Source organism: Anabrus simplex, chromosome 3, assembly GCF_040414725.1.
Source record: "Anabrus simplex isolate iqAnaSimp1 chromosome 3, ASM4041472v1, whole genome shotgun sequence".
Lineage (NCBI taxonomy): Eukaryota > Metazoa > Arthropoda > Insecta > Orthoptera > Tettigoniidae > Anabrus > Anabrus simplex.
Genome location: NC_090267.1, coordinates 25,758,753 through 25,780,392, shown reverse-complemented (window position 1 = coordinate 25,780,392; position 21,640 = coordinate 25,758,753). Strand labels below are relative to the sequence as shown.

The 21,640-nt window shown below is 38.8% G+C and overlaps 2 protein-coding genes across 2 annotated transcripts in view; both read right to left on the bottom strand.

Moving 5' to 3' along the window:
- Positions 1-21,640, bottom strand: part of rad50 (DNA repair protein rad50) — a 266,867-nt gene that overhangs the window by 38,085 nt on the left and 207,142 nt on the right. Inside the window, exons 23-25 of the mRNA XM_067142492.2 lie at positions 11,729-11,854; positions 6,568-6,748; positions 4,097-4,194 (exon numbers count right to left, since the gene is read on the bottom strand). Of these exons, the coding sequence (XP_066998593.2) occupies positions 4,097-4,194; positions 6,568-6,748; positions 11,729-11,854 (405 nt within the window). The remainder of the gene's footprint in view (positions 1-4,096; positions 4,195-6,567; positions 6,749-11,728; positions 11,855-21,640) is intronic.
- On the bottom strand, positions 12,081-20,941 carry LOC136865873 (transcriptional repressor CTCF-like). Its single transcript, XM_068226529.1, is given in 3 exon segments — positions 12,081-12,088; positions 12,925-14,027; positions 20,856-20,941. Coding segments are annotated over 3 exon segments (1,197 nt in total).

Below are 21,640 nucleotides of genomic sequence, written 5' to 3'. Positions count from 1 at the left end.
AGGAGTATGAGCACTATGAAAAGGATAAAAACATACTTGCGTAATTCAATGAACAATGAAAGACTCAGCAGTCTTAGCACCATTTCTATCGAGAAAATGCTTGTACTGGGTGAGTAGGTCGTGCGGTTAGGGGCGCACAACTGTGAGCTTGCATCCTGGAGATGTGTTGTTGTTTGAGTCATCAGTCCATAGAATGGTTTGATGCAGCTCTCCATGCTAACCTATCCTGTGCTAACATTTTCATTTCTATGTAACTATTGCATCCTACATCTGCTCTAATCTGCTTGTCATATTCATACCTTGGTCTACCCCTACCGTTCTTACCACCTACACTTCCTTCAAAAACCAACTGAACAAGTCCTGGATGTTTTAAGATGTGTCCTATCATTCTATCTCTTCTTCTCGTCAAATTTAGCCAAAACGATCTCCTCTCACCAATTCGATTCAGTATCTCTTCATTCGTGATTCGATCTATCCATCTCACCTTCAGCATTCTTCCGTAACACCACATTTCAAAAGCTTCTATTCTCTTTCTTTCTGAGCTAGTTATCGTCCATGTTTCACTTCCATACAATGCCACGCTCCACAGAAAAGTCTTCAAAAACATCTTTCTAATTCCGATATCAATGTTTGAAGTGAGCAAATTTCTTTTCTTAAGAAAACTCTTCCTTGCTTGTGCTAGTCTGCATTTTATGTCCTCCTTACTTCTGCCATAACAATATTCATCTACTTCCTTAAAGACTTCATTTCCTAATCTAATACTTCCTACATCACCTGCCTTCGTTCGACTGCACTCCATTACTTTTGTTTTGGACTTATTTATTTTCATCTTGTACTCCTTACCCAAGACTTCATCCATACCATTCAGCAACTTCTCGAGATCTTCTGCAGTCTCAGATAAAATAACAATATCATCGGCAAATCTCAAGGTTTTGATTTCCTCTCCCTGGACTGTGATTCCCTTTCCAAATTTCTCTTTGATTTCCTTTACTGCCAGTTCTATGTAAACACTGAAAAGGAGAGGGGACAAACTGCAGCCTTGCCTCACTCCTTTCTGGATTGCTGCTTCTTTTTCAAAGCCCTCGATTCTGATGACTGCAGACTGATTTTTATACAGATTGTAGATAATTCTTCGTTCTCGGTATCTGATCCCTATCATCTTCAGAATCATAAATAGCTTGGTCCAATCAACATTATCGAATGCCTTTTCTAGATCTACGAATGCCATGTACGTGGGCTTGTCCTTCTTGATTCGATCCTCTAAGATCAGACGTAAAGTCAAAATTGCTTCACGTGTTCCTACATTTCTTCTGAAGCTAAATTGATCTTCTCCCAACTCAGCTTCAACTTGTTTTTCCATTCTTCTGTAAATAATACGTGTTAACATTTTGCAGGCATGAGATAATAAACTAATGGTGCAGTAGTTTTCACACCTGTCAGCACCGGCTTTCTTGGGAATAGGTATAACAACATTCTTCCGAAAATCGGATGGGACTTCTCCTGCCTCATACATCTTGCACACTAAATGAAATAACCTTGCCATGCTGGTTTCTCCTAAGGCAGTCAGTAATTCAGAGGGAATGTCATCAATTCCAGGTGCCTTGTTCCTATTGAGGTCACTCACAGCTCTGTCAAACTCTGGTCTCCCATTTCATCAGCATCAACAGCCTCTTCATGTTCCAGAACCAAATTATCTACATCTTTACCTTGATACAACTGTTGGATATGCTCCTGCCATCTTTCTGCTTTGTCTTCTTTCCTTAGAAGTGGCTTTCCATCTGAGCTCTTAATATTCATACAGCTAGATTTCCTTTCTCCAAAGGTTTCCTTGATTTTCCTGTATGCAGCATCTACCTTATCCAGGACCATACAGCCTTCGACATCCTTGCACTTCTCCTTCAGCCATTCTTCCTTAGCTACCTTGCACTTTCTATCCACTTCATTCTTTAATCGCCTGTATTCTTTTCTGCCCTCTTCATTTCTAGCATTCTTGTATTTTCGTCGTTCATCAATCAGGTCTAGTATCTCCTGAGTTATCCACTGATTCTTAGTTGATCTTTTCTTCCTTCCTAACATTTCTTCAGCAGCCCTACTGACTTCATTTTCCATTACTCTCCACTCTTCCTCTATAGTGTTTCCTTCAGCATTTTCATTTAGTCCTTTTGCAACATGTTCCTTGAAACAATCCCTCACACTCTTTTCTTTCAACTTGTCTAGATCCCATCTTTTTGCATTCTTTCCTTTCTTCAATTTCTTCAACTTCAGATGGCATTTCATGACCAACAAGTTGTGGTCAGAGTCCACGTCTGCTCCTGGGAAAGTTTTGCAATCAAACACCTGGTTTCTGAATCTCTGCCTAATCATAATGAAGTCTATTTGATACCTTTCAGTGTCTCCAGGTCTTGTCCACGTATACAGCCGTCGTTTGTGGTGTTTGAACCAAGTATTGGCATGGACTAAATTATGATCAGTGCAGAATTCAACCAGCCGACTTCCTCTTTCGTTCCTTTGTCCCAATCCAAATTCTCCTACTGTACTACCTTCTCTTCCTTGGCCTACCACTGCATTCCAGTCTCCCATCACAATTAGATTCTCGTCACCTTTTACATATTGTATTAAATCTTCTATCTCCTCGTATATTCTTTCTTTCTTCATCATCCGCTGAACTAGTAGGCATATAGACCTGCACTATTGTGGTGGGCATTGGTTTGGTGTCTATCTTGACAACAATAATTCTTTCACTATGCTGGTCATAGTAGCTTACCTGCTGCCTTATTTTCTTATTCAGTATTAAACCAACTCCTGCATTTCCCCTGTTTGATTTTGTGTTGATAATTCGGTAGTCGCCTGACCAAAAATCTTGTTCTTCCTGCCAACGTACTTCACTTATACCAACTACATCTAACTTTAGCCTATCCATCTCCGTTTTCAGATTCTCTAACCTACCACAACGATTCAAACTTCTAACATTCCACGCTCCGACTCGCAGAATGTCAGTATCCATCTTCCTGATGATCGCCCCTCTTGTGTAGTCCCCACCCGGAGATCCGAATGGGGGACTAGTTTACCTCTGGAATATTTTACCCGGGAGGAAGCCATCATCAGTACATCATCCATACAGAGAGGACTGCATGTCCTCGGGAGTTAGTTACGGCTGTAGTTTCCCGTTGCTTTCAGCCGTGTAGCAGTATCAACACAGCTAAGTCATTTTGAGTATTATTACAAGGCCGTATCACTCAATCATCTAGACTGCCGCCCTTGCAACTACCGAAAGGCTGCTACCCCCCTTTCGATGAACCATTTGTTAGTCTGGTCTCTCAATAGATACCCATTCGATATGGTTGCACCTGCGGCTCGGCTATCTGCATCATCGGGATACGCAACCCTCCCCACCGCGGCAAGGTCACATGGTTCGCAGAGGAGGATCCTGGAGATAGCGGGTTCGAATCCCACTGTCGGCAGCCCTGAAGATTGTTTTCTGTGGTTTCCCATTTTCACACCAGGCAAATACTGGGGCTGTACCTTAAGTACAGCTACGGCCGCTTCCTTACCAGTCCTAGCACTTTCCTGTCCCATCGTTGCCATAAGACCTATCTGTGTCGGTGCGACGTAAAGCAAATAGCGAAAATGCTTGTGAAGGAATTGATAAGTGATCAAGTACTGAAGGACTGTGTGACTGACCATTTTGCAACCAAGAAAACTCAACGTTTGGAACTACTCTACAAAAAACTTTAAGGTAAAATTTCCTGCCTACCCATTAATTAACTAATAGCTTCGCCACTGGAGAATACTGCCCCAAAAGATTTCCCAATAGGCAACAGGTCCTGGGTAAAGCAGAAAAGGAGGCCAATGTTTGGATCAATTCCTCCGCCTAGTTATATGATTCTGAAATGCTTTCCTGGTTGCCTATATAAAATACTTGTATATGCAATTCATTTTATTATTCATTATATTTATTACATGTAATAAACTTTGTACTGAATAGGTGGAAAATTTGATTTGTAATTCGTTTAAAAAAATACCATTTTATTTAATTGTTCGATGATGCATATAATGATGATAATAAAAATCATATTAGAGAAAGATGTAATTTTACCTTTTGACCAGCACTGCAGCGGTTCCGCATCTCAAGTTCCACATCATTCTTGATCTGCACCACTTTGTAGTCATACGTCCGGCGTTTCTTGGTATCACCTGTAAAGATGAAAAATTTTGTGGATTAGGAAGATTATGTTTGCAATGTGTGTCTTGTATACTTTCAGAGTCTGTTCCATGTTACCTAAGAGATTGATAAGTTATTCATGCCTCAGTTAGTACATTAGTACAGTTCTGAGTAACTAATATAATACTAGCAAGTCTTATTCGATTATGTTGCCTGTAAGTTAAGCCTGTTGCTATTTCTTCACGCTGCAGTATTTTTGCATGTCTCCAGGCAATGGCCAGAGCACAATGTACTGTAGCTTCCGCCAAAGTCTGTCCCATTTATGTATGGCTGTGACAAGGACTTGAAAAACTTTCTTCTGACTTAGGCGCCAGTTCTCAAACAGACCCAGGTGCCGCCTTCCCCCATTAGCTGGCCATACACGGACAGATTTTTTCGCAGGCTTCGCTTTGGGGCCAGATCCGACAGGCCGCCTGCCAGCGTGACCTTCAGAGACCCGGCCTGCTGCTCACCATCAACTGTAACACCAAGCCTGTCGTGTTGGTGGCGAGCAGCAGGCCGTGTCTCTGAAGGTCACGCTGACAGGCGGCCTGTCGGATCTGGCCCCAAAGGCAAGGCCTGCGAAAAAATCCTTCGTGTATGGCCAGCTATTGTGAACCTTGCGCGTCCCAATGAAACAGATAGTCGAGCCACAGGTGCAACCATATCGGATGGGTATATACTGAGAGACCAGACTAATGAATAGTTCATTGAAAGGGAGGTAGCATACTTTCGGAAGTTGCAACACGTGTTTACTTCAAACTTCACACAATTATATAGACAGCAACTGGTCCCTAATGTTCTAGTGCAAGCAATAGGGCAGCCATGTGTGTCTGTTGGCTGGACTCTTTGACAGCACAACGACAATTCCAACTTCAAGCAAGCGGTAGGTCATAGTTCATTCATATGTCAATAGATGTAGTTTACCACTCCAGAATATTTGAAACCTGACTGAAAAGAGCTCAAGAACAGCCTAGATATAAACTTCTTCTGGCTCTGAAGTGGCTTCATTAAGGTAAGGTCCAAATTTCAAATCCATAGATGTTTGGACAGAAATATTTCCAAATACTGAATGTGACTTGACAGAATCTGATGATTTTCTTTAAAGATCGAAACATGTCATTTTTTGTTAAATAGTGTGTATTGTATTCATTGTTTACGAGTGGTTTTTTTTACAGGTATGTTATGGTGTAATATCTATATTGAAATGTAGTGTTTGACAGACTGAAAAGCTTATAAATTTGATTTCCAGAAAGTCGCCTTACAATCGAATAGATACACTGTGCTAAACCTGGCATCACATACATGAATATTTACAGGCTTTTATAATTTCAATAATTCTATTCTTTTTCTCCTTGTTTTAGTATAAAATAACAAATCAAAATTCTACTGCATGAACTAAGGGTCTTAAACTCTTGCACAACCCCAGAATAGCTGTCCATTTTAGACATATCTTCAAAAATGAAAAATTCACGCTAATACTGTTGATCACAGAAGACAAACTAGAAAGGGAACATGGACGGAGAAGATTATCCTGGCATTCATGATACGGTAATTCTGATTTAGGAAATACAAAATAGGAGAAGTTACTCCATGATGGTCGCGAATAATGTTATACTGTATAGCGTAATAAATGAGCAGCAGGATGGTGAACGACTGCAGAGGAACCTAGAAAATGTGAGATGGACAGCAGACAATGGTATACAGTAAAACCTTGTTAATTTGAAGTTGCTGGGATGCAAAAAAATCAGACTTCGAATTACGTGATTTCGAATTAACCGCTAACTCGTAATTCAGAAATGTCAACCCTGCCACATCATAAAATATTCTAAGACCCGTTACTGCTTGCAATTAACCTTGATTCACAGTTTAAACCTTTCAAATGCCATGGAAAAAAGCTATTTCCAAAATGTATTCAACAAGGGGCATTTATATTATTCAAATTTCAATAACTGCACATGAACAGAACAAGCCAGGTCGACTTGGATAAATCACTGGCAAATATAACCTCACGCAACGAATATTAAAACTACACGATTCAAAGACAAAGGATGCTGGTTCCCCCATGCAAATGCTTTATTTTTTGGATTGCTGTACTGTTTGTATTTTTTAGATGTCTTCTACTTGCATGGAAAGTGCCCGATGCCCTTAAAACATCGTGGCTTATCAAACTTTCCTATGACGAGGGAAGTAAGTCTCTCACTTTCATGTGCACTGCAACACAGTACAATGACCCCCACCCTTGTACGATTTCCCGGCTGGCACTTCTCTCCTTTAAAATCATGCCCGTTTGAGTTCGGCATTAAAAAAAAAATGCAGCGTTCTGTAAGGAGACAGCAGCAATGCAATAAGACAATGTATAATACCTGATTCTGATTCATTGGTTCGTATCTGAATGTTATCAATATCGTTGCCACGATAGATATCCTGCCACAGATCATGTATCATGCTGTTTATCACCTTCATTCTCTCTTTATGGAAATGCATCATAGCCCAGTCCATTGCTTTGTAGTAGTGATTCAAGTCTGATATAGCCATTTCTTTAACCTAAAAAAGAAAAAAAAAATCATAACCATGATATATCCACAAGAATTATAAATACAAGCATATTTTTATCATAGAATTATAACTGAGCCTGTCTTTGGTGGCTTCATAATTATAATAAGCAGAGTATTTCATAAGAGTATTTAAAAAATAAATATGAATGTAGTGGACTAGAACTCACTTCTCAACAGAGCGAATCTACTAATGGAGGAAATAACCCTGACATTAATTTGTTTACGAGTTGTACTTTTGCCTCTGGGAGTGGCGAGCCCATCGTAACAAGTCAGTGATGGTATACCATCAACACTCTGACCTGGTAGGAGCTGGACAAGGGGAAATGATGATGATAATCATGACTAAGTTGTACTTTCTCTCAAAACAACCACCACTACCACAAGTCTAGTCTACCAATAACTATAATTGAAGTAGCATATAAATCTGAATTTCTGGTACTGTTGAGATCAGATCCCAATTGTTTACATAAGAAAGTTTATGATCTACCCGTATACGAGGGTTGATACTTTAATACAGGCAACACTTCTGTACTGTACATATGCCATACAATGAACCTAGTGTCTCTCGCTTATCCCACAAGTTAGTTCATCACCTACACAGACTCTCCCATCTCTATCCATGTGCCATGGTGCTGCATTCTCTGCGAGCTGGCAGTCTAAGGGCGATGACACACTTTCCAAAACAGTGCGATTGCTGATGCAACGAAATATGAACCCTGACAGAGATTATTTATTGGAAGAAGAGTTTATCATTATTTTGTTACTGATTTACAGCAAAAACTGGTTAGGACATTTTTGTGGAAACCGAAAAAGTCTTAAAGAGGAAACGTACTAAAAAATGAGAATCAATTACGCTGTTAAATTTAACCCTTTGGCACTCAGCCTATATGCAGGGGTTAGCTCGAAGACACTTAATTTGTCATTTTCTGAACCAAATTACAAAAAGTCAACATCAAACAGTTTAACACACATTAAAATAAAATAAATCACACTAATACACGAAACTATGAGCATTTCAGAAATGAATATACCTAGGACGTATTGTTATTGGTAAAGCAAAAAAAAAAAAAAAAAAAAAAAAAAAAACTTTCGGTTTTCAATGACTGAAAAATCAGACATTATTGCGTCTTCCTTCTTTACTCTTAGACGTGAAAGAAAGAACATTTAATTCTGTATAATTTGATATCAGTATTATGTGTATGCTGCAATTCACTCATGAAGGATGGCCAAAAAAGTTATTCAGTGTACATGTAATGGTCATCGATGTCAGTTCCTCGCGGTCCGATGCACGGTGAGCAGCTGTGACTGTGTCATTTCCCACATAAGGCGAATCACTTTTGGCAAAAGAAGGTCATTATTACTGTCTAAATCACCTGAAAATTCAAGGATATCAGCCTCATTCGACCTTGAATGCCTAGCCATTATGATAAAAAGATGACGCAAGCACGTGCAACAACGGAGTTATGAAAAGAAGTAAAATTGTAGTTTGCGAAGTGCAGCGAACACATGATATATCAAAGAAACAAAATATATTCTAACCTAAACTCATATCAGGATCAAATTGTTTTATTCATAAGCCAACCAAAACTGATCCACGCAATAACAACTTCAAATAACCACAACATAAACATTCACGGTCAACAAATTTCATTTGTCGAAAATAAAAATATTTTGTATGGCTGGTGGATATATCTGTACAGTAAAACACAAATTCAACGCTTTAAGGTGCCGTCATGATTAACTGTCACGATTTAACAGCCACGCAAATGACCAAAATCCCTAAATAGGACAGAGCCAATGTATCGGCGCCGTGAGCTTTCTTGCCATAACCTTTCGCGCCGATCTATCGGCGCGCTGAGTGTGAAAGGGTTAAGGTTAGGTTTGAACATAAAAATAATTACAATGAAAACAAAGAAACAAGGGTTTACAACTACAACCAATGAAATAAATAATGAAATAATACATTTTAAGAATACCAACATACCAAAACATCAAGGAAAACCGTTCTTAGAGACGCAAACTATACTGTCGCTTACAATTATGTTTAAAGTTATCGTAGGAATGTGCAACATCTGGACGATTTGCACACGTGTGGATTACCATCCGCTTTCTCAATAAACTTTAATTTTTCATTCGTAAACTGTCTAGTTTTCTTCTTCTCCATAACTGAATGTCCTGCAAATCAATATGTGTAAGTACAGTAGGGATAATTTATGTATGTTATTACACAATTCACTTCTCTCTTTCTATAGTCATCAGCTGAGAGGCTGGTTGGCAGCAGCTCTCTATTCTTCACATTTCTCTGGTTTCCTTTTCAATTCGTAGAAGGAGTCACATCTCATGTCATCTAATATTTGCGTCATATACTCTAATCTTGATCGGCTCTATAATTTTTTCCTCTATGGAAACGTATATTATTTTCTTCAATAACCCATCATGTCTAAGTATATGGCCTATTAGATGATCCCACCATCTTTTTATTTGCCTCATAAAACACCTCTTCATTCGTGACTGATGCTCCCTGCAGCTGTAGGCCGACATGCTAGGGCCGTGAAATTAAGTTCTCTACCAAATCCTCACCCTGGCCAGACGTCGCTGGTGCATCATGGCCAGGAACACTAATTTAAATTTCTTATCGTGGGAATATTACGAATGTACTAATGAGTGACGTAAATCTGCTATCCAGTTTTATTTAGTGTGTATTTAATAGGACACAGATTAAGCACCAAATGTCAGCTGTATACGTACATACAGTAGGTCTAATTTACGCATGTTGTTACACAATGCACTTACGATCGTAAAATTAAGCACCAACATGTCACACGAGCTGCTGTTGCACGATCCAAACAAACACACACCCACATCAAAGGCTGGCTTGAGACTAATGCTCCCTGCAGCTGTAGGCCGATATGCTAGGGCCGTGAAATTAAGTTCCCTACCAAGTCCTCACTCAGGCCAGTCGCCGCTGGCACATCGTGCCCGCAACGTGGACAGGAACACTAATTTAAATTTCTTATGGTGGGAAGATTTTGAACGTACTAAAGAGTGACGTAAGTGTGTTCTCCAGGTTTCTTTAACATGTACTGGGACTTTGGAATAATGGTGTAATAACCAGGGAAATGCACTAGAGAGGGACATCTTAACCCGTTTCGACTGTATTTATCTTCAATCAATCAATGTATTAAGGCAATGCCTTGTCGATTCAACCATTGTCTTCTGTCTTCAGCTTGTCGTTTCATCTCACAATAGGAACTACATCCAACGTTTTGCATCAAAACTTGAAGGAACTGCTTCCTAGGTCGACCTCTTCCCTTCTAGTAGATTGGACAGAAAGGTATTATGATGCACTGTGTGTTCAATGAATTTAGCTGGTCTTCTATGTATTGTTATCATCAGCTATTTCTTCTCCTGTATTTCTTGCAGGATACTTTCATTGGTTCTTTTTTTAGTCCAACTGACTTTTAACATTCGCCTCCAGAGCTAAATCTCAAATGCTTCAAGCTGTTTCCTATGCTGTTCTTGAATTGTCCAACATTCACATTCATGTATGAGTACGCTCCACACAAATGACATCACAAAACATTTCCTAATCTCAATATCTACATGTATATTGGTCAGAAGATTTCTTTTGTTGCCGAATGCTTTTTTGGCAAGCGCTCTTCTTATTATTATTATTATCTCTTTGCTGCAACGGTTATTATTTTTGATAAGACTTCTGAGGTAAGGGAAACTGGTGACTTGTTCCACTATTTTATCTTGGAGGAGAATAAGTAATAAAAGAAAGAATAGACAAATGCGGGTCCACCCTACTGTGAGTGATTGAGTAACAAAAGGTCAATTTTATACTTTATAAGTAACGACAGGAGATGAAAATTTCTTTAATTTCACCCGGATGTTAATTGCTTATTTCGACAAGTTATTTAATTTGCAAAAAACGAAAATAACAAAGAAAAATACTCGTCTGAGAACCAGTATACCCCCAGAGGAAACACTGGTTATAATTCTGAGGTAAATACGCTGGTATTTTTAAACTGAATTTATTTTTATTTATAATGAATCAATAATCAAATTACAAATTACATGAAAATACTATATGTGCTGTATAATCAGTGGTATTGAACTCAGTGGACAGAGAAACCACTTGAGGTAATAAAACAGCTAGCTGCGCATCAGTAATACGATGTGCAGAACTGACAAAAGCACCACAAGATGGCACTGCTGTGTGTGGTTTCAGTAATATAAATGCTAAGTAGGGAGCGCCGAATCTGCTTCAGAGTCGGTGAAAATCGCTGGGTATGCACAAGAGGGGCAGCACAGTTCGACAGAGACTGTGTGTGTGTCCACAACCAAACAGTGCAGCAAAATAACTACATTCTGCTTTAAACTGGCCTTGTTGCTTTAATACACACATACATACGTACATACATTATCATTATAGACTGTTATGCCTTTCAACGTTCAGTCTGCAAGCCTCTGTGAAGTTACTAAACGTCGCCACAATCCTCGATTTGCAACTAGTGTTCGCAAAAACAAAATCACAAATTCCTTAACTAGAATCATGATTTGTTAAGATATCTCAAAATCGATTCAAAATATTTTTTGTCACATTTACCATTAAAGTGAAAAACCAAGCCTCTATACATATTGAAGCGATGTTAAGTACAGAACAAAAATGAGCTAGCCGAGCTCATTTGGATAGAACAACCAACGCAAAATTGGAAGGTGGTAGGGTCAGATCCCACTGGTGTCCAGGTTAAACCCCCCTGTCTGACTCGACCAGGAATTGAACTCGGGACTCCCTGGACCAAACGCCGGCATGCTAACACATTAGTCATGGAGCTGGACAGTACAGGAATAGCACATACGCATATGAAAGAGAGAGATGGTGATGGTTCAGGCTGGTTCAGGAATTGTGAAGGTTCCCGAGAGATTTATTAATTTGCTAAATGAAGTAACTCAAAATACTTACCTTCACTTCACGCAATTTCTCCTTGTACTTCCTTGCAGCTTCCTGGTACATTTCATCACTCAGTTCCCGACGAAGACTGGCTACTTTCTGGCGCAGTTCTACAATTCGTCCTACAGACTGAGCTTTCTATTTAAAAGAAAAAGTTCAAAGAATGAAAATATAAAAGCAAGAAGCAAAACTATTATTATATACAAGAAAATATGTTATACACAAGTTCTTCATACTTCCAGTAAATACTCTATACAAAGCTACGATATAGTATGCTGTTAAGACAGTAGTTTACATGTTTCATTATTGTTCAAAAGTATGGCAATGAGTTACTGAGATACAGTAAACTTCGTTTATACGTTTTTCAGGGGACTGAAGGAAAAAATCGTATGTGTGAAAAAGCTTGAATGAAATTCTGTAAATATGAAGCTGAGTCATATTCCAAAGTAGGCCTATATAGGACAATATGAAACAAATAAACACAAAAGAAATGCACACATATAAACAAAATACAGTACAAAGAGAGAGAAAAGTCATTTTACGGAATAAAGTAGTCCGTTATTTTGGTTTGTTTTTTGGTGGCCGCGGCCATGGCATGAACAGTATTCTCAAACCGGTACAATTAGACTGTTATTTCCTCAGAAACGTTATGACGCGCCACAAAATGTTCGATAGTCCACAGAGCATTGATAACACCATTAAAGGTCACTGAAGTACGCTGCGGCTCTTCGGTATCATCGTCGTGATTACAGCCGTCACGCAGACCCCTTTGTGCATCTTCAGCAATCTCCGAGATAGTCATAGCTTGTACAGTGATGAGGTTAGCGTCAACATTTACGTATTTCTATAGAACACTTTCCCGCCTTGTCAATACTTTACATATTTTATTATACCTAATTCCCGTACATCTTTCGAGAGCCTATTACTCTCTTCTTCAGCGGTGCAATGTAAAACAAATAGGATAAAAATATAAACATTTAAAAAAAAACATGCATAAATAACAAGTCCAATAGCAGTTGTTAACTCTTAAAAATAAAAGCTGAAGTAAACGATCGCTTTATTTTAATGCTAAATACCGCAATTAAGTAAGAATGGGATACATCTCAAGATATGGCAGAGGGCATTATTGATTTCAGAGGTTAGTTTTATATATATATATACATTTTTTTTTTTGCGTCTGGTTAAATTTCGGAAATACTGGTTGTCACCTGCACTGTGTATAAATTTGTGAGACTTGAGACTGTTGGACTGTGTGAAGCAAGCATGGCAGATGTCACACTCATACGGCTTCTCCCCAGTATGGATTCTTAAGTGCCGCTTTAGTTTGAAAGTATCTGGGCTAGCGTATGTACAGTGGGGACACTGATACGGTCTTTCGCCAGTATGGCATCTCATATGATTCCTCATTTTGCTGAGTTCCACACTGGCGTAGTTGCATATCGTACATTTGTGGGGTTTCTCGTGAGTGTGTTTGTACCGAACGTGTCTTACAAGTTCACCTGATGTTGTGAAAGCACTATCACAGAATTTACACCAATGTGGTTTAGTTGCTGTGTGTGTATTAACATGATTTTGGAGGGAAGCTAGTGTCTTGAAACCCCTCTCGCACACACCACATTTATGATGTCTCTCCTCAGAATGGGATTTCATATGCCGAGAGAGTAAATACCTTTTAGGACTTGTATAGTTGCAGTAGTTACACATATGGGCCTGTGTGACACTCTGGGACTTGTTAGGTAGTATTTTAATTATTTTTGTTTTATCATCTTCATCCCCTGATTCCATTGTAATACCATCTTCTTCCCCTTCATCGAAGTCATATGCAGTCAGATCCTGATCTTCACACTTATCATCCTTGTCATCAGGCTGCTGGACAATCAGCACATAGCTCACTTCTCCAGGGTTAGTATCAGAAGGTACAATTGTTACCGTTTGATACCCATCTGAAGCATTAAGTATCATCCCAGATCTATCCGCAGCTCCAGCTACACCCTCGTCCGAATGATCTATTGTTGCTATTCCTTCTTCAACCTGATGACCATCTTGTGGCTGCATTGCCACATAAGTTGCTTCGGAAGCACCATCCAATACCTCAGAAGAGGGATCTGCAATACCTGATACTACAGTCATAACAGGCTGCTGATCAGAGCTTGCTTGGTAGTAATAATGACCAGACTGATCCACAAAGTAAGTGCCTTCCTTGCTACCATCTTCAGTTACAACCTGCTGTACTTCTGTTACATGTTGAACAGCTTGGTCATTCCCTTATATCTCTTTGTTGAATGTTTCCAAATAATTTTGGATATCAGTAGGGACCTGAAAAATTAGCATCTATTTGTTTCAAAATTAACATCTATTTTTTCCAAAATTAGCATCTATTTTTCCAAAATTAGCATCTGTATTTACAAAGTTAAAATAATGGCATGGTATTATTAATTTTAATGATTACAAGTTTATGAAGTGCAATTATTGTCCTTGATTCACACACAATACAAATTCATTTTTCAAACGAACACATTGTCACTACTTCGGCATTGCTTTTTTTCAAATTGCACTGTCTCTCTGTAACCACTGTGTTGTAATGAGGCAACACACGCTCGCTGTCCACAACAACTCAAGACAGTACCGGTATTTAGCAAATATGCTGAACTCACTCTGCACTGCAGTTAATGCAAGCATGACATTACGTTTTCACTTTCTTCCATCTGGGTTTGAATTGCATGTTTCAGAGAACAGTAAACTGACCAGATATTGTTTCGTGAGAGATCTATTACTCCAAACAACTTTACAGGCTCATCTAATTTATCAGTGTTATTCAAAATTATATTTTTTGGATACAAAGCTTGAGTAGGCCTTTGCTGGCAAGATGTAGTGTTTACAGTGCACCATGTCTTCTGGTATGGGCTAGAATAAAAATGTTACTTTCATAGATCTGTCTCGGTCTTATACTTGACTTTGACAGTATGAAAGTGGCTGAGATATGAGTGACACTAGTAATGCCATTCCTTATGTAGCCAGTCTGTGTTATGAATAGTGTGAAAATGTCGCTCATAGGGTCGGTTGGTGCACGCATTTCAGTGGGCTTGGCAGACTGTTGCACAATAGCAACTTCTGGCTCAGTGAGGAAAGCAACGGGAAACTACCTTACTCCTCATTTCCCTTATACGCCTCTTCAGTGACACCTAGGCCATCTATGACAGCTAATGGTGAACCTGTTGAGGATCCAACCAGCCTTCAGGCTGAATACCCAACATACATACAAAGCTTGAGTAATTGACACAAAATGTTTATGGTTGGGGTCTTTAGCTTTCAATGTGGCTAGCTTGCACTGTGAAGAATGAGCAGCTTTGACAAATGTGTCTCTACATGCAGCCTGCTGTAGAGGAGTGAGCTTAATCAAAACATCATTAGTTGGCACAGAAAAATTCCCTTCACAAATTAAGGTAAAACTGGCGTCAAGGTTATGCAGTTTGGGGTAAAGGAGATGAGAGGTAGGATACAGTGTCCCCTTCAAATTTGGCTATCTTTATAATATTTACGACGAGCCAACATTAAAAATGTTATTGTTCACCGGGAGCTGTGTTCATCATTTGAAAGCTGTGTGTGGGCGCCAAACTGGTTTTTTCCTGTCATTCAGAAGGGCGATGTATTGATCCGTGTTCGACTGAGTACGGGGTAGATCATGTGATGAGCCAGTGTTCCCAGTGTGCCACGTGCGGACAACCTGCGCTGTGAGCAAACTTCGAGAAACAGTCACAGCCAATTATCAGAGACCCCGTGAACCAATGATTGTCTCTAAAAAGTACACGCTTCCCGAGCAAAGACTATAAAATGTCATGTTCGCAGTAAATCACTCTCTACTCTGCTGCCGATCTCTACACGCTGCTGTTACTCTGCTGCTGCTACTCTTCATCGTAACCACATGGAAGGAAAATTCTGCCGTGCAAGCAGACATCCGCTCTGCTAAAATTAGTGAAATTTTACTAGCAAATCTTATGGAGTGAATCTCAACATTAGTGATCCAAGTTAAGTTTATTTCTCCACGAGAACATTCAGTACTCCAGCGTGTGTGAACATATTTTAATATTTGTCGTCTTAGTTACAGCCTACACTTCTGGAACGCGACGGAATTCATCCCAGTGAATCGCTGTGTACATCAAGATGGATCATTCCTCTACAATGCGCATCTTAATTTCATCATGGGACGTCTACTGCCGTGTCTCCATGACCTTCTAAATATGTAAGGCGTCTCTGGACAGAGTGGGAGACTGACCGGGGAAATGCCGGAATGACTGACTGCAACCTGGAGTCGAACCTCATCTACACTTGAGTACCATTTAACTGTTTATTTTCTTTTTCATCTTTGTAAAGCTAGAGGATCTTTCTTCTCAAAATCATAGCTCTATTAGTTCTTGTTGTAGATAGAATTATTTCATTTTCCATTTCTTGAGGTGTCATTGTAGTCGAGTTACACATGTGTGACTGAAATTTGAAACCTATTAGATGAGCTGTGTAGTCTGTCTTTGAGCGAGTTCCCATACATAGGATTTAGACAGATCTAAAAATCACTGACCACGCGATAAACTTAATTTGTTTGCCTGTGATATTGGAAATAATCTGGATTGGAGTTAGGTGTAAAATTTGTGAGTTAGGGTTGAATTTAGTGTCATTTTCAGATCACTTGCATTCTTTAGGATCGAGTCATCTAATTTCATGACATTTCAGGAGGACTGATAGATCTAATAATCACTTAAAAATAATAATAAAATTAAGTAAAGATCCGGTTAAGAATGGAATTAAACGGTCGTGAGCTATAAATTAGATTCCTTATATGTGAGATTTAATGTGCTCTATTCATGACGAGCCTGGAATACGGCTGTCCTGCAGGATGTTAATTGAATAATTTATTAATTGGAGAATTTATTATTGGTGAATGACTTATTGTTGTGTCTTTGGGAGCATAATGTGATTTATTATAAGCGGAGCACACGCTGAATATATTTTATGAACAGGGAGTAATAATAATGTGATTAAGGCTCACGAACGCGATATTTGCGACTTGTAACCCATGTGATGGTGATGATTATGGAATCCTATTGGAATCTTCTAAAATATTTCAGAAATTTAGATGAATCTCCATCGTTGTTTGAGGGGTATTTCAATCCAAGTGATACCACGAATTTCGATCACTAGCCTCTATTGAAGTAAGGATATTTCCATACACGAATTCATCCTCTGGATACTATTGACGTGACCATGCTAAAAATAATGAATAAATTTATAAGGGGAGGATTCGTTGTAAATAGTGTATATAAAAAGTACAGGTTACCTTGTGAATGTGGTGTGTGTGTTGTAATTATGAATATTTTCCATGTTTTTAATATGATTTAATTTGGTCGTGCATCTATTGCAACGGCACAGATTGTGTTCAACGTTGTTTGCCACCATGACTTATTTTGCGCACCTTAAAGAAAAATTTAATAAGATTAGTGTCGAGTAAGACTAGACTAGAATTTAATTTGCAATTTCTAAAGATTTAGGTGAAAGATCATCTCTTTATTTTTCCGCAAAGACAAGCGATTTGTAAATTAATTTTCAATTAACTCACACGTGGATATGAGAAAATTTTCAATACATTTATATTCAAATTCCAAAATATTTTCAAACTGACTTGAAACTTTAGATGCTATGCAAATGTAAGGATTAAATGTTCACAAATGGCATAATCAACTTGAATTCAGGCGATAACGAATGATGATAATTAATTGGAAGGATAATTAATTAGGAAAACGTGAATTGCAATTACCATGAGAACTATTTAGTGAGATACACTAATTGGTAAACACGATCGTGTGATGATAAAGTAAAAATGCTACACAGACAAGGTTAGAGATTCTTCTTCTTCTTCCTCCGAATTTGGCCAACTGTGGACCGCATAGAACTTAAGGCTTGTTGGCCTTTCTTCTCTTCTCTTCCCAGAACCTTTTCATTCTCTCGCTTCGTATTTTTCTCTCCTCCTCAGAGATTATCCGGTTGGGCTTCTTTTTAGGTGGTTTGTCCTAAAAAAATTTGATTTTGTTGATTATGTTTCTAAACTCTTTCCTTTTATTGATCACCTCTAGTGTAATTCCAACTTCTTCTGCATCTCTTTTGACCTCTTCTACCCACTTAGTGGTGGCCTTCAATCCTACAATGTACTTAAAGATCTTTTTGGTCAGTCTGTTTTCATCCATTCTTACTAGATGTCCGTAGAAGTTCAACCTTCGCTTCCTCATTGTGTCTGAGATCTTTTCGTATGTTTATAAAGATCCTTGTTTTTCCTTTTTTTTTCCAGGTTCCATCAGTAGTTTTCTGGGGTCCCAGAATCTTCCTTAGGATCTTCCTTTCTTTCTTTTCCAGTTCTTGTAGCTCCCCTTTTTTTATTCAAAATAAGACACTCTGAGGCATACAATCCTTCTGGTTTGATTACTGAATGATAGTGTCGGATTTTGGCCATGTAGGATATTGCCCGTTTGTTGTACATACTCTGGGTTAGTTTGTAGGCCAATTCTAATTTTCTGATTCTTCCTTTGATAGCCTCTTTGTCTAGCCCATTGGGTTGGATCCATTCTCCCAGGTATCTGAACTTCTCTGCTCTTTTAATCTTCCCATACTTTAGCTCCATGTACTTCTCATTTCGGTGCCTACACTCCATATACTCCGTCTTTCCGTAAGAAACTTCAAGACCTGTTTTTCCGGCGATTTCGTGCAGTTTCTCTATCATCTTTATAGAGTGTTAGCAATGAATGTTACACACTTTAAATACTGAAATCCATCAGAATTCAATATTGACCACATGTTGAGATTAATAAAAATTCATGGTATCTTCAGTTAATTTTTCTGTGGAATAATAAGCGAGATAGCTGCCTACAAATTTTGTGCAAATCTTTACTGAAGTCTCTGGACTCTTTCATTTAAATACTTTTGAAGGCAATAAAGGCCTAATTTTTGTTAATTTTCATTCCAGAACAGTGAAGCTAGAGGACGAGGATTACATTTTGGTTGTAAAGTGCTACATGAAGATCAGACATTATTAAAGTTTACTGTAATAAAATCAAGCAAGGATATTTTGTGTTTTGAATGCTTGTGTTAATAAATGTGTGTTGTTCTTAAATTTTTTTTTTTTGCTTGGTCGTCACCCCTCTTCTCTTAAATGCGTCTAAAAACGGGAAGCCAGGAACGAACAGTCTACCCCGGGATCTCTCGCTAACTGGCTGGGCTTAGCTTGGCAATAATGGGGGCAACAGAGACCCTTCAAGTTCAGTAAGGAGGTCAACCAATCCAGCTGCATGATCTGTGACAAAAACCATATGGGAGAGAAGCCTATTCACTTCTCAGTCACTTAGATCGATCAGTCAGGTACTTAATACCACAGTTGTTGATGTCTTTCATGTCATACATCTTGAAAAATGTAACATCATCAGTAAAGTGAGCACTCAAATGGAAGACAGCCTGAAACCAGCTATTCCATCGGGTTATGACAGGTGCAGGAAAAAGCTTTGCTTCCTTTGAAGCATCATATTTTGATGTTAAGAACTGTAAATAAGTATATTTTCACTTTCTTGAGTTCAAAAATGCAGACTTTACCATCGCAACCACATGATTTAAATGTCATCACTGCGACCCAACTATTGCCAACCAAGCTGATCTCATGTGCCCAGCACTGTACATGCATTAAATGATCCCCTATGACCACACTTAATGTTTCATAACACCGGGTCATGTACGGGGCACTGTCACAAACAAACACTTTAATTGCATCATATGGTACACTAACTGCGCAGAGCTTCTAAACCAGCACGAGAGCAGTTTGTAGCATTTCCCGCATCGAGATAGTTCACAGAAACAACGTGCAGCTCTCTTTACGATCTGGCTGGGACTTGGAATATGATGATAAAAACACAACGGCCCATTCTATCTGTAGTTCCATCACAGAGTATGTTGATATTCTTCCCCACTAGAGGCTGTGCTGTTTTTTCTGGTGGTCAGATGCAACTTATAGAAAATAAGAAAGATCTCAACTTATAACAAAATAATTTAAAATTACTGGATCAATTGGGTACGGGTAAGATAGTTCGATATGGAAATCACACTCAAATTCGGTATCCTTCAATTCTGTGCGTGGTTTCGATGTCATAATACCTAAACCGTACCCGTTCAATGAAATCGAAACTTACCCAGTAAATATAATTCACTTAGAATTCTCACACATGGCAGCTCTTCATTTGAAATCTCAGTAATCCAGGCTCTTAGCTCTTTGCTTTCCAGCTTTTCCAGAGGTATATCTGCTTTGACAAATACTTCAACTGTGCGTTTCGAGAAGTTATCTCTGGAAATTTTTGTCTTTTACAACTAACTAACTGTGTAAGCACAGAAGATTGCTTTCTTTGAGACGTACTAGCAGCAGGGATTGAACTTTCGTTATCGCGTCGCTTACCCACGAGTTTTTCAGATTTAACATGTTTCACAATGCTATCCTCTTTTTCCCCACCAACTCAGCAATTACGATACTTGCAAAATACTGTCGCTGAATCTGTGGCATATAAACCATACTTTGCATATTGCTGAGCCCTTTCGTCCGTAGTTTTTGTCGTGCGCCCCATAACCTAAACAATCGCTCGACTTTCTACTCTTCACTAGTTTCAATTTTGAACAACAGGAAAACAACGCTGCGTCTATCTCGTTATTTCCGTGACACTCGATTTACATTTCGATAATAATCGATACAGATCTTATTCCCCTTGCTAATCCCATTGTAAATATCGATTAAAGTCAGCAAGCAGCAATCGATTGGCTACTTTTCTTCATCGATCGGAACGGTCTAAGGATTTATGCACCATATTTTGAGTACTTCTGACGATTTTGCCAAAATATGTTGTTTTTGCCAGTAAAATTGCATATTTTCACAGAATTCACACCAAAATTGCATATTCATACTAATTTCGCATTTGGGTCACAATTCGCATTTTGTCGCACTTCTATTTATGCGTAAAAACTATTTTATTCCACATTAGAATTACCGTATGCTTGGATTCAGTACAAGATTTAAAAATTTGCATTTATCGCAAATGCGACATTTTCAGGTCCCTAGATATCAGTAATAGTCTCAGCACCTTCTTGCCCCTCCATCTTAATATGTATGCCTGATAGGGCACTAGCCGATCTTTCGTTCTTATCACCGCTCATGATTACATCAGCCAATCATCGATTTTGGTATAGAGGGGGCATTAATGGCAAAATTGCTCCAAATTGGCACTGTTGGCGCTGTCAGCAACATGGAGTCCATTGAAGAAACCTCAGCAATTGCACCATGACTTGTGTTTCATACACGCCTTTTAACACCAGATTCTGCATGTGAGGGAGTTGTTTCAGAGCAAGAAGGCAATATGGCGATCGAAGAGTTGCATTCAAAGCTGTTCAAAATTATTTCAAACAAATCTCTTTCCTTGTCCCATCGGTGTTTGTTGTCTGCTGTATTTGGAAACTTCGCTATCCGCGAGAAGGTTATCATTTCTCTACTGGCGCTTGATATATATTTTCAAGGTAGGCCTACATACGTGGTTGGTTGACGCTCCTTGAATAAGAAAACTGAAGCATTAGCCACAAAATGCGACCGGTATCGTTTTCTCACTGTGTGCAATTGTGAGCTCTCTCGTCGACATTCGAACGCGACGCTGGAGTCGATTAGTAATACCCGTTAATTGCTTTTCCGCAAAGAAAATTAGAAATGAAAGAGGAGAACTTGTTTTCAAAGCAAATATGTAAATAATGCGGTTGACAGCAGTTGTCCTTTTAGTTCCTTTAATTTGGTATCCGTAACTGCTATGAATAGAAGAGGTGATAAGGCACTTCCCTGTTGTACTTCTTTAGTTGTATTCAACCATT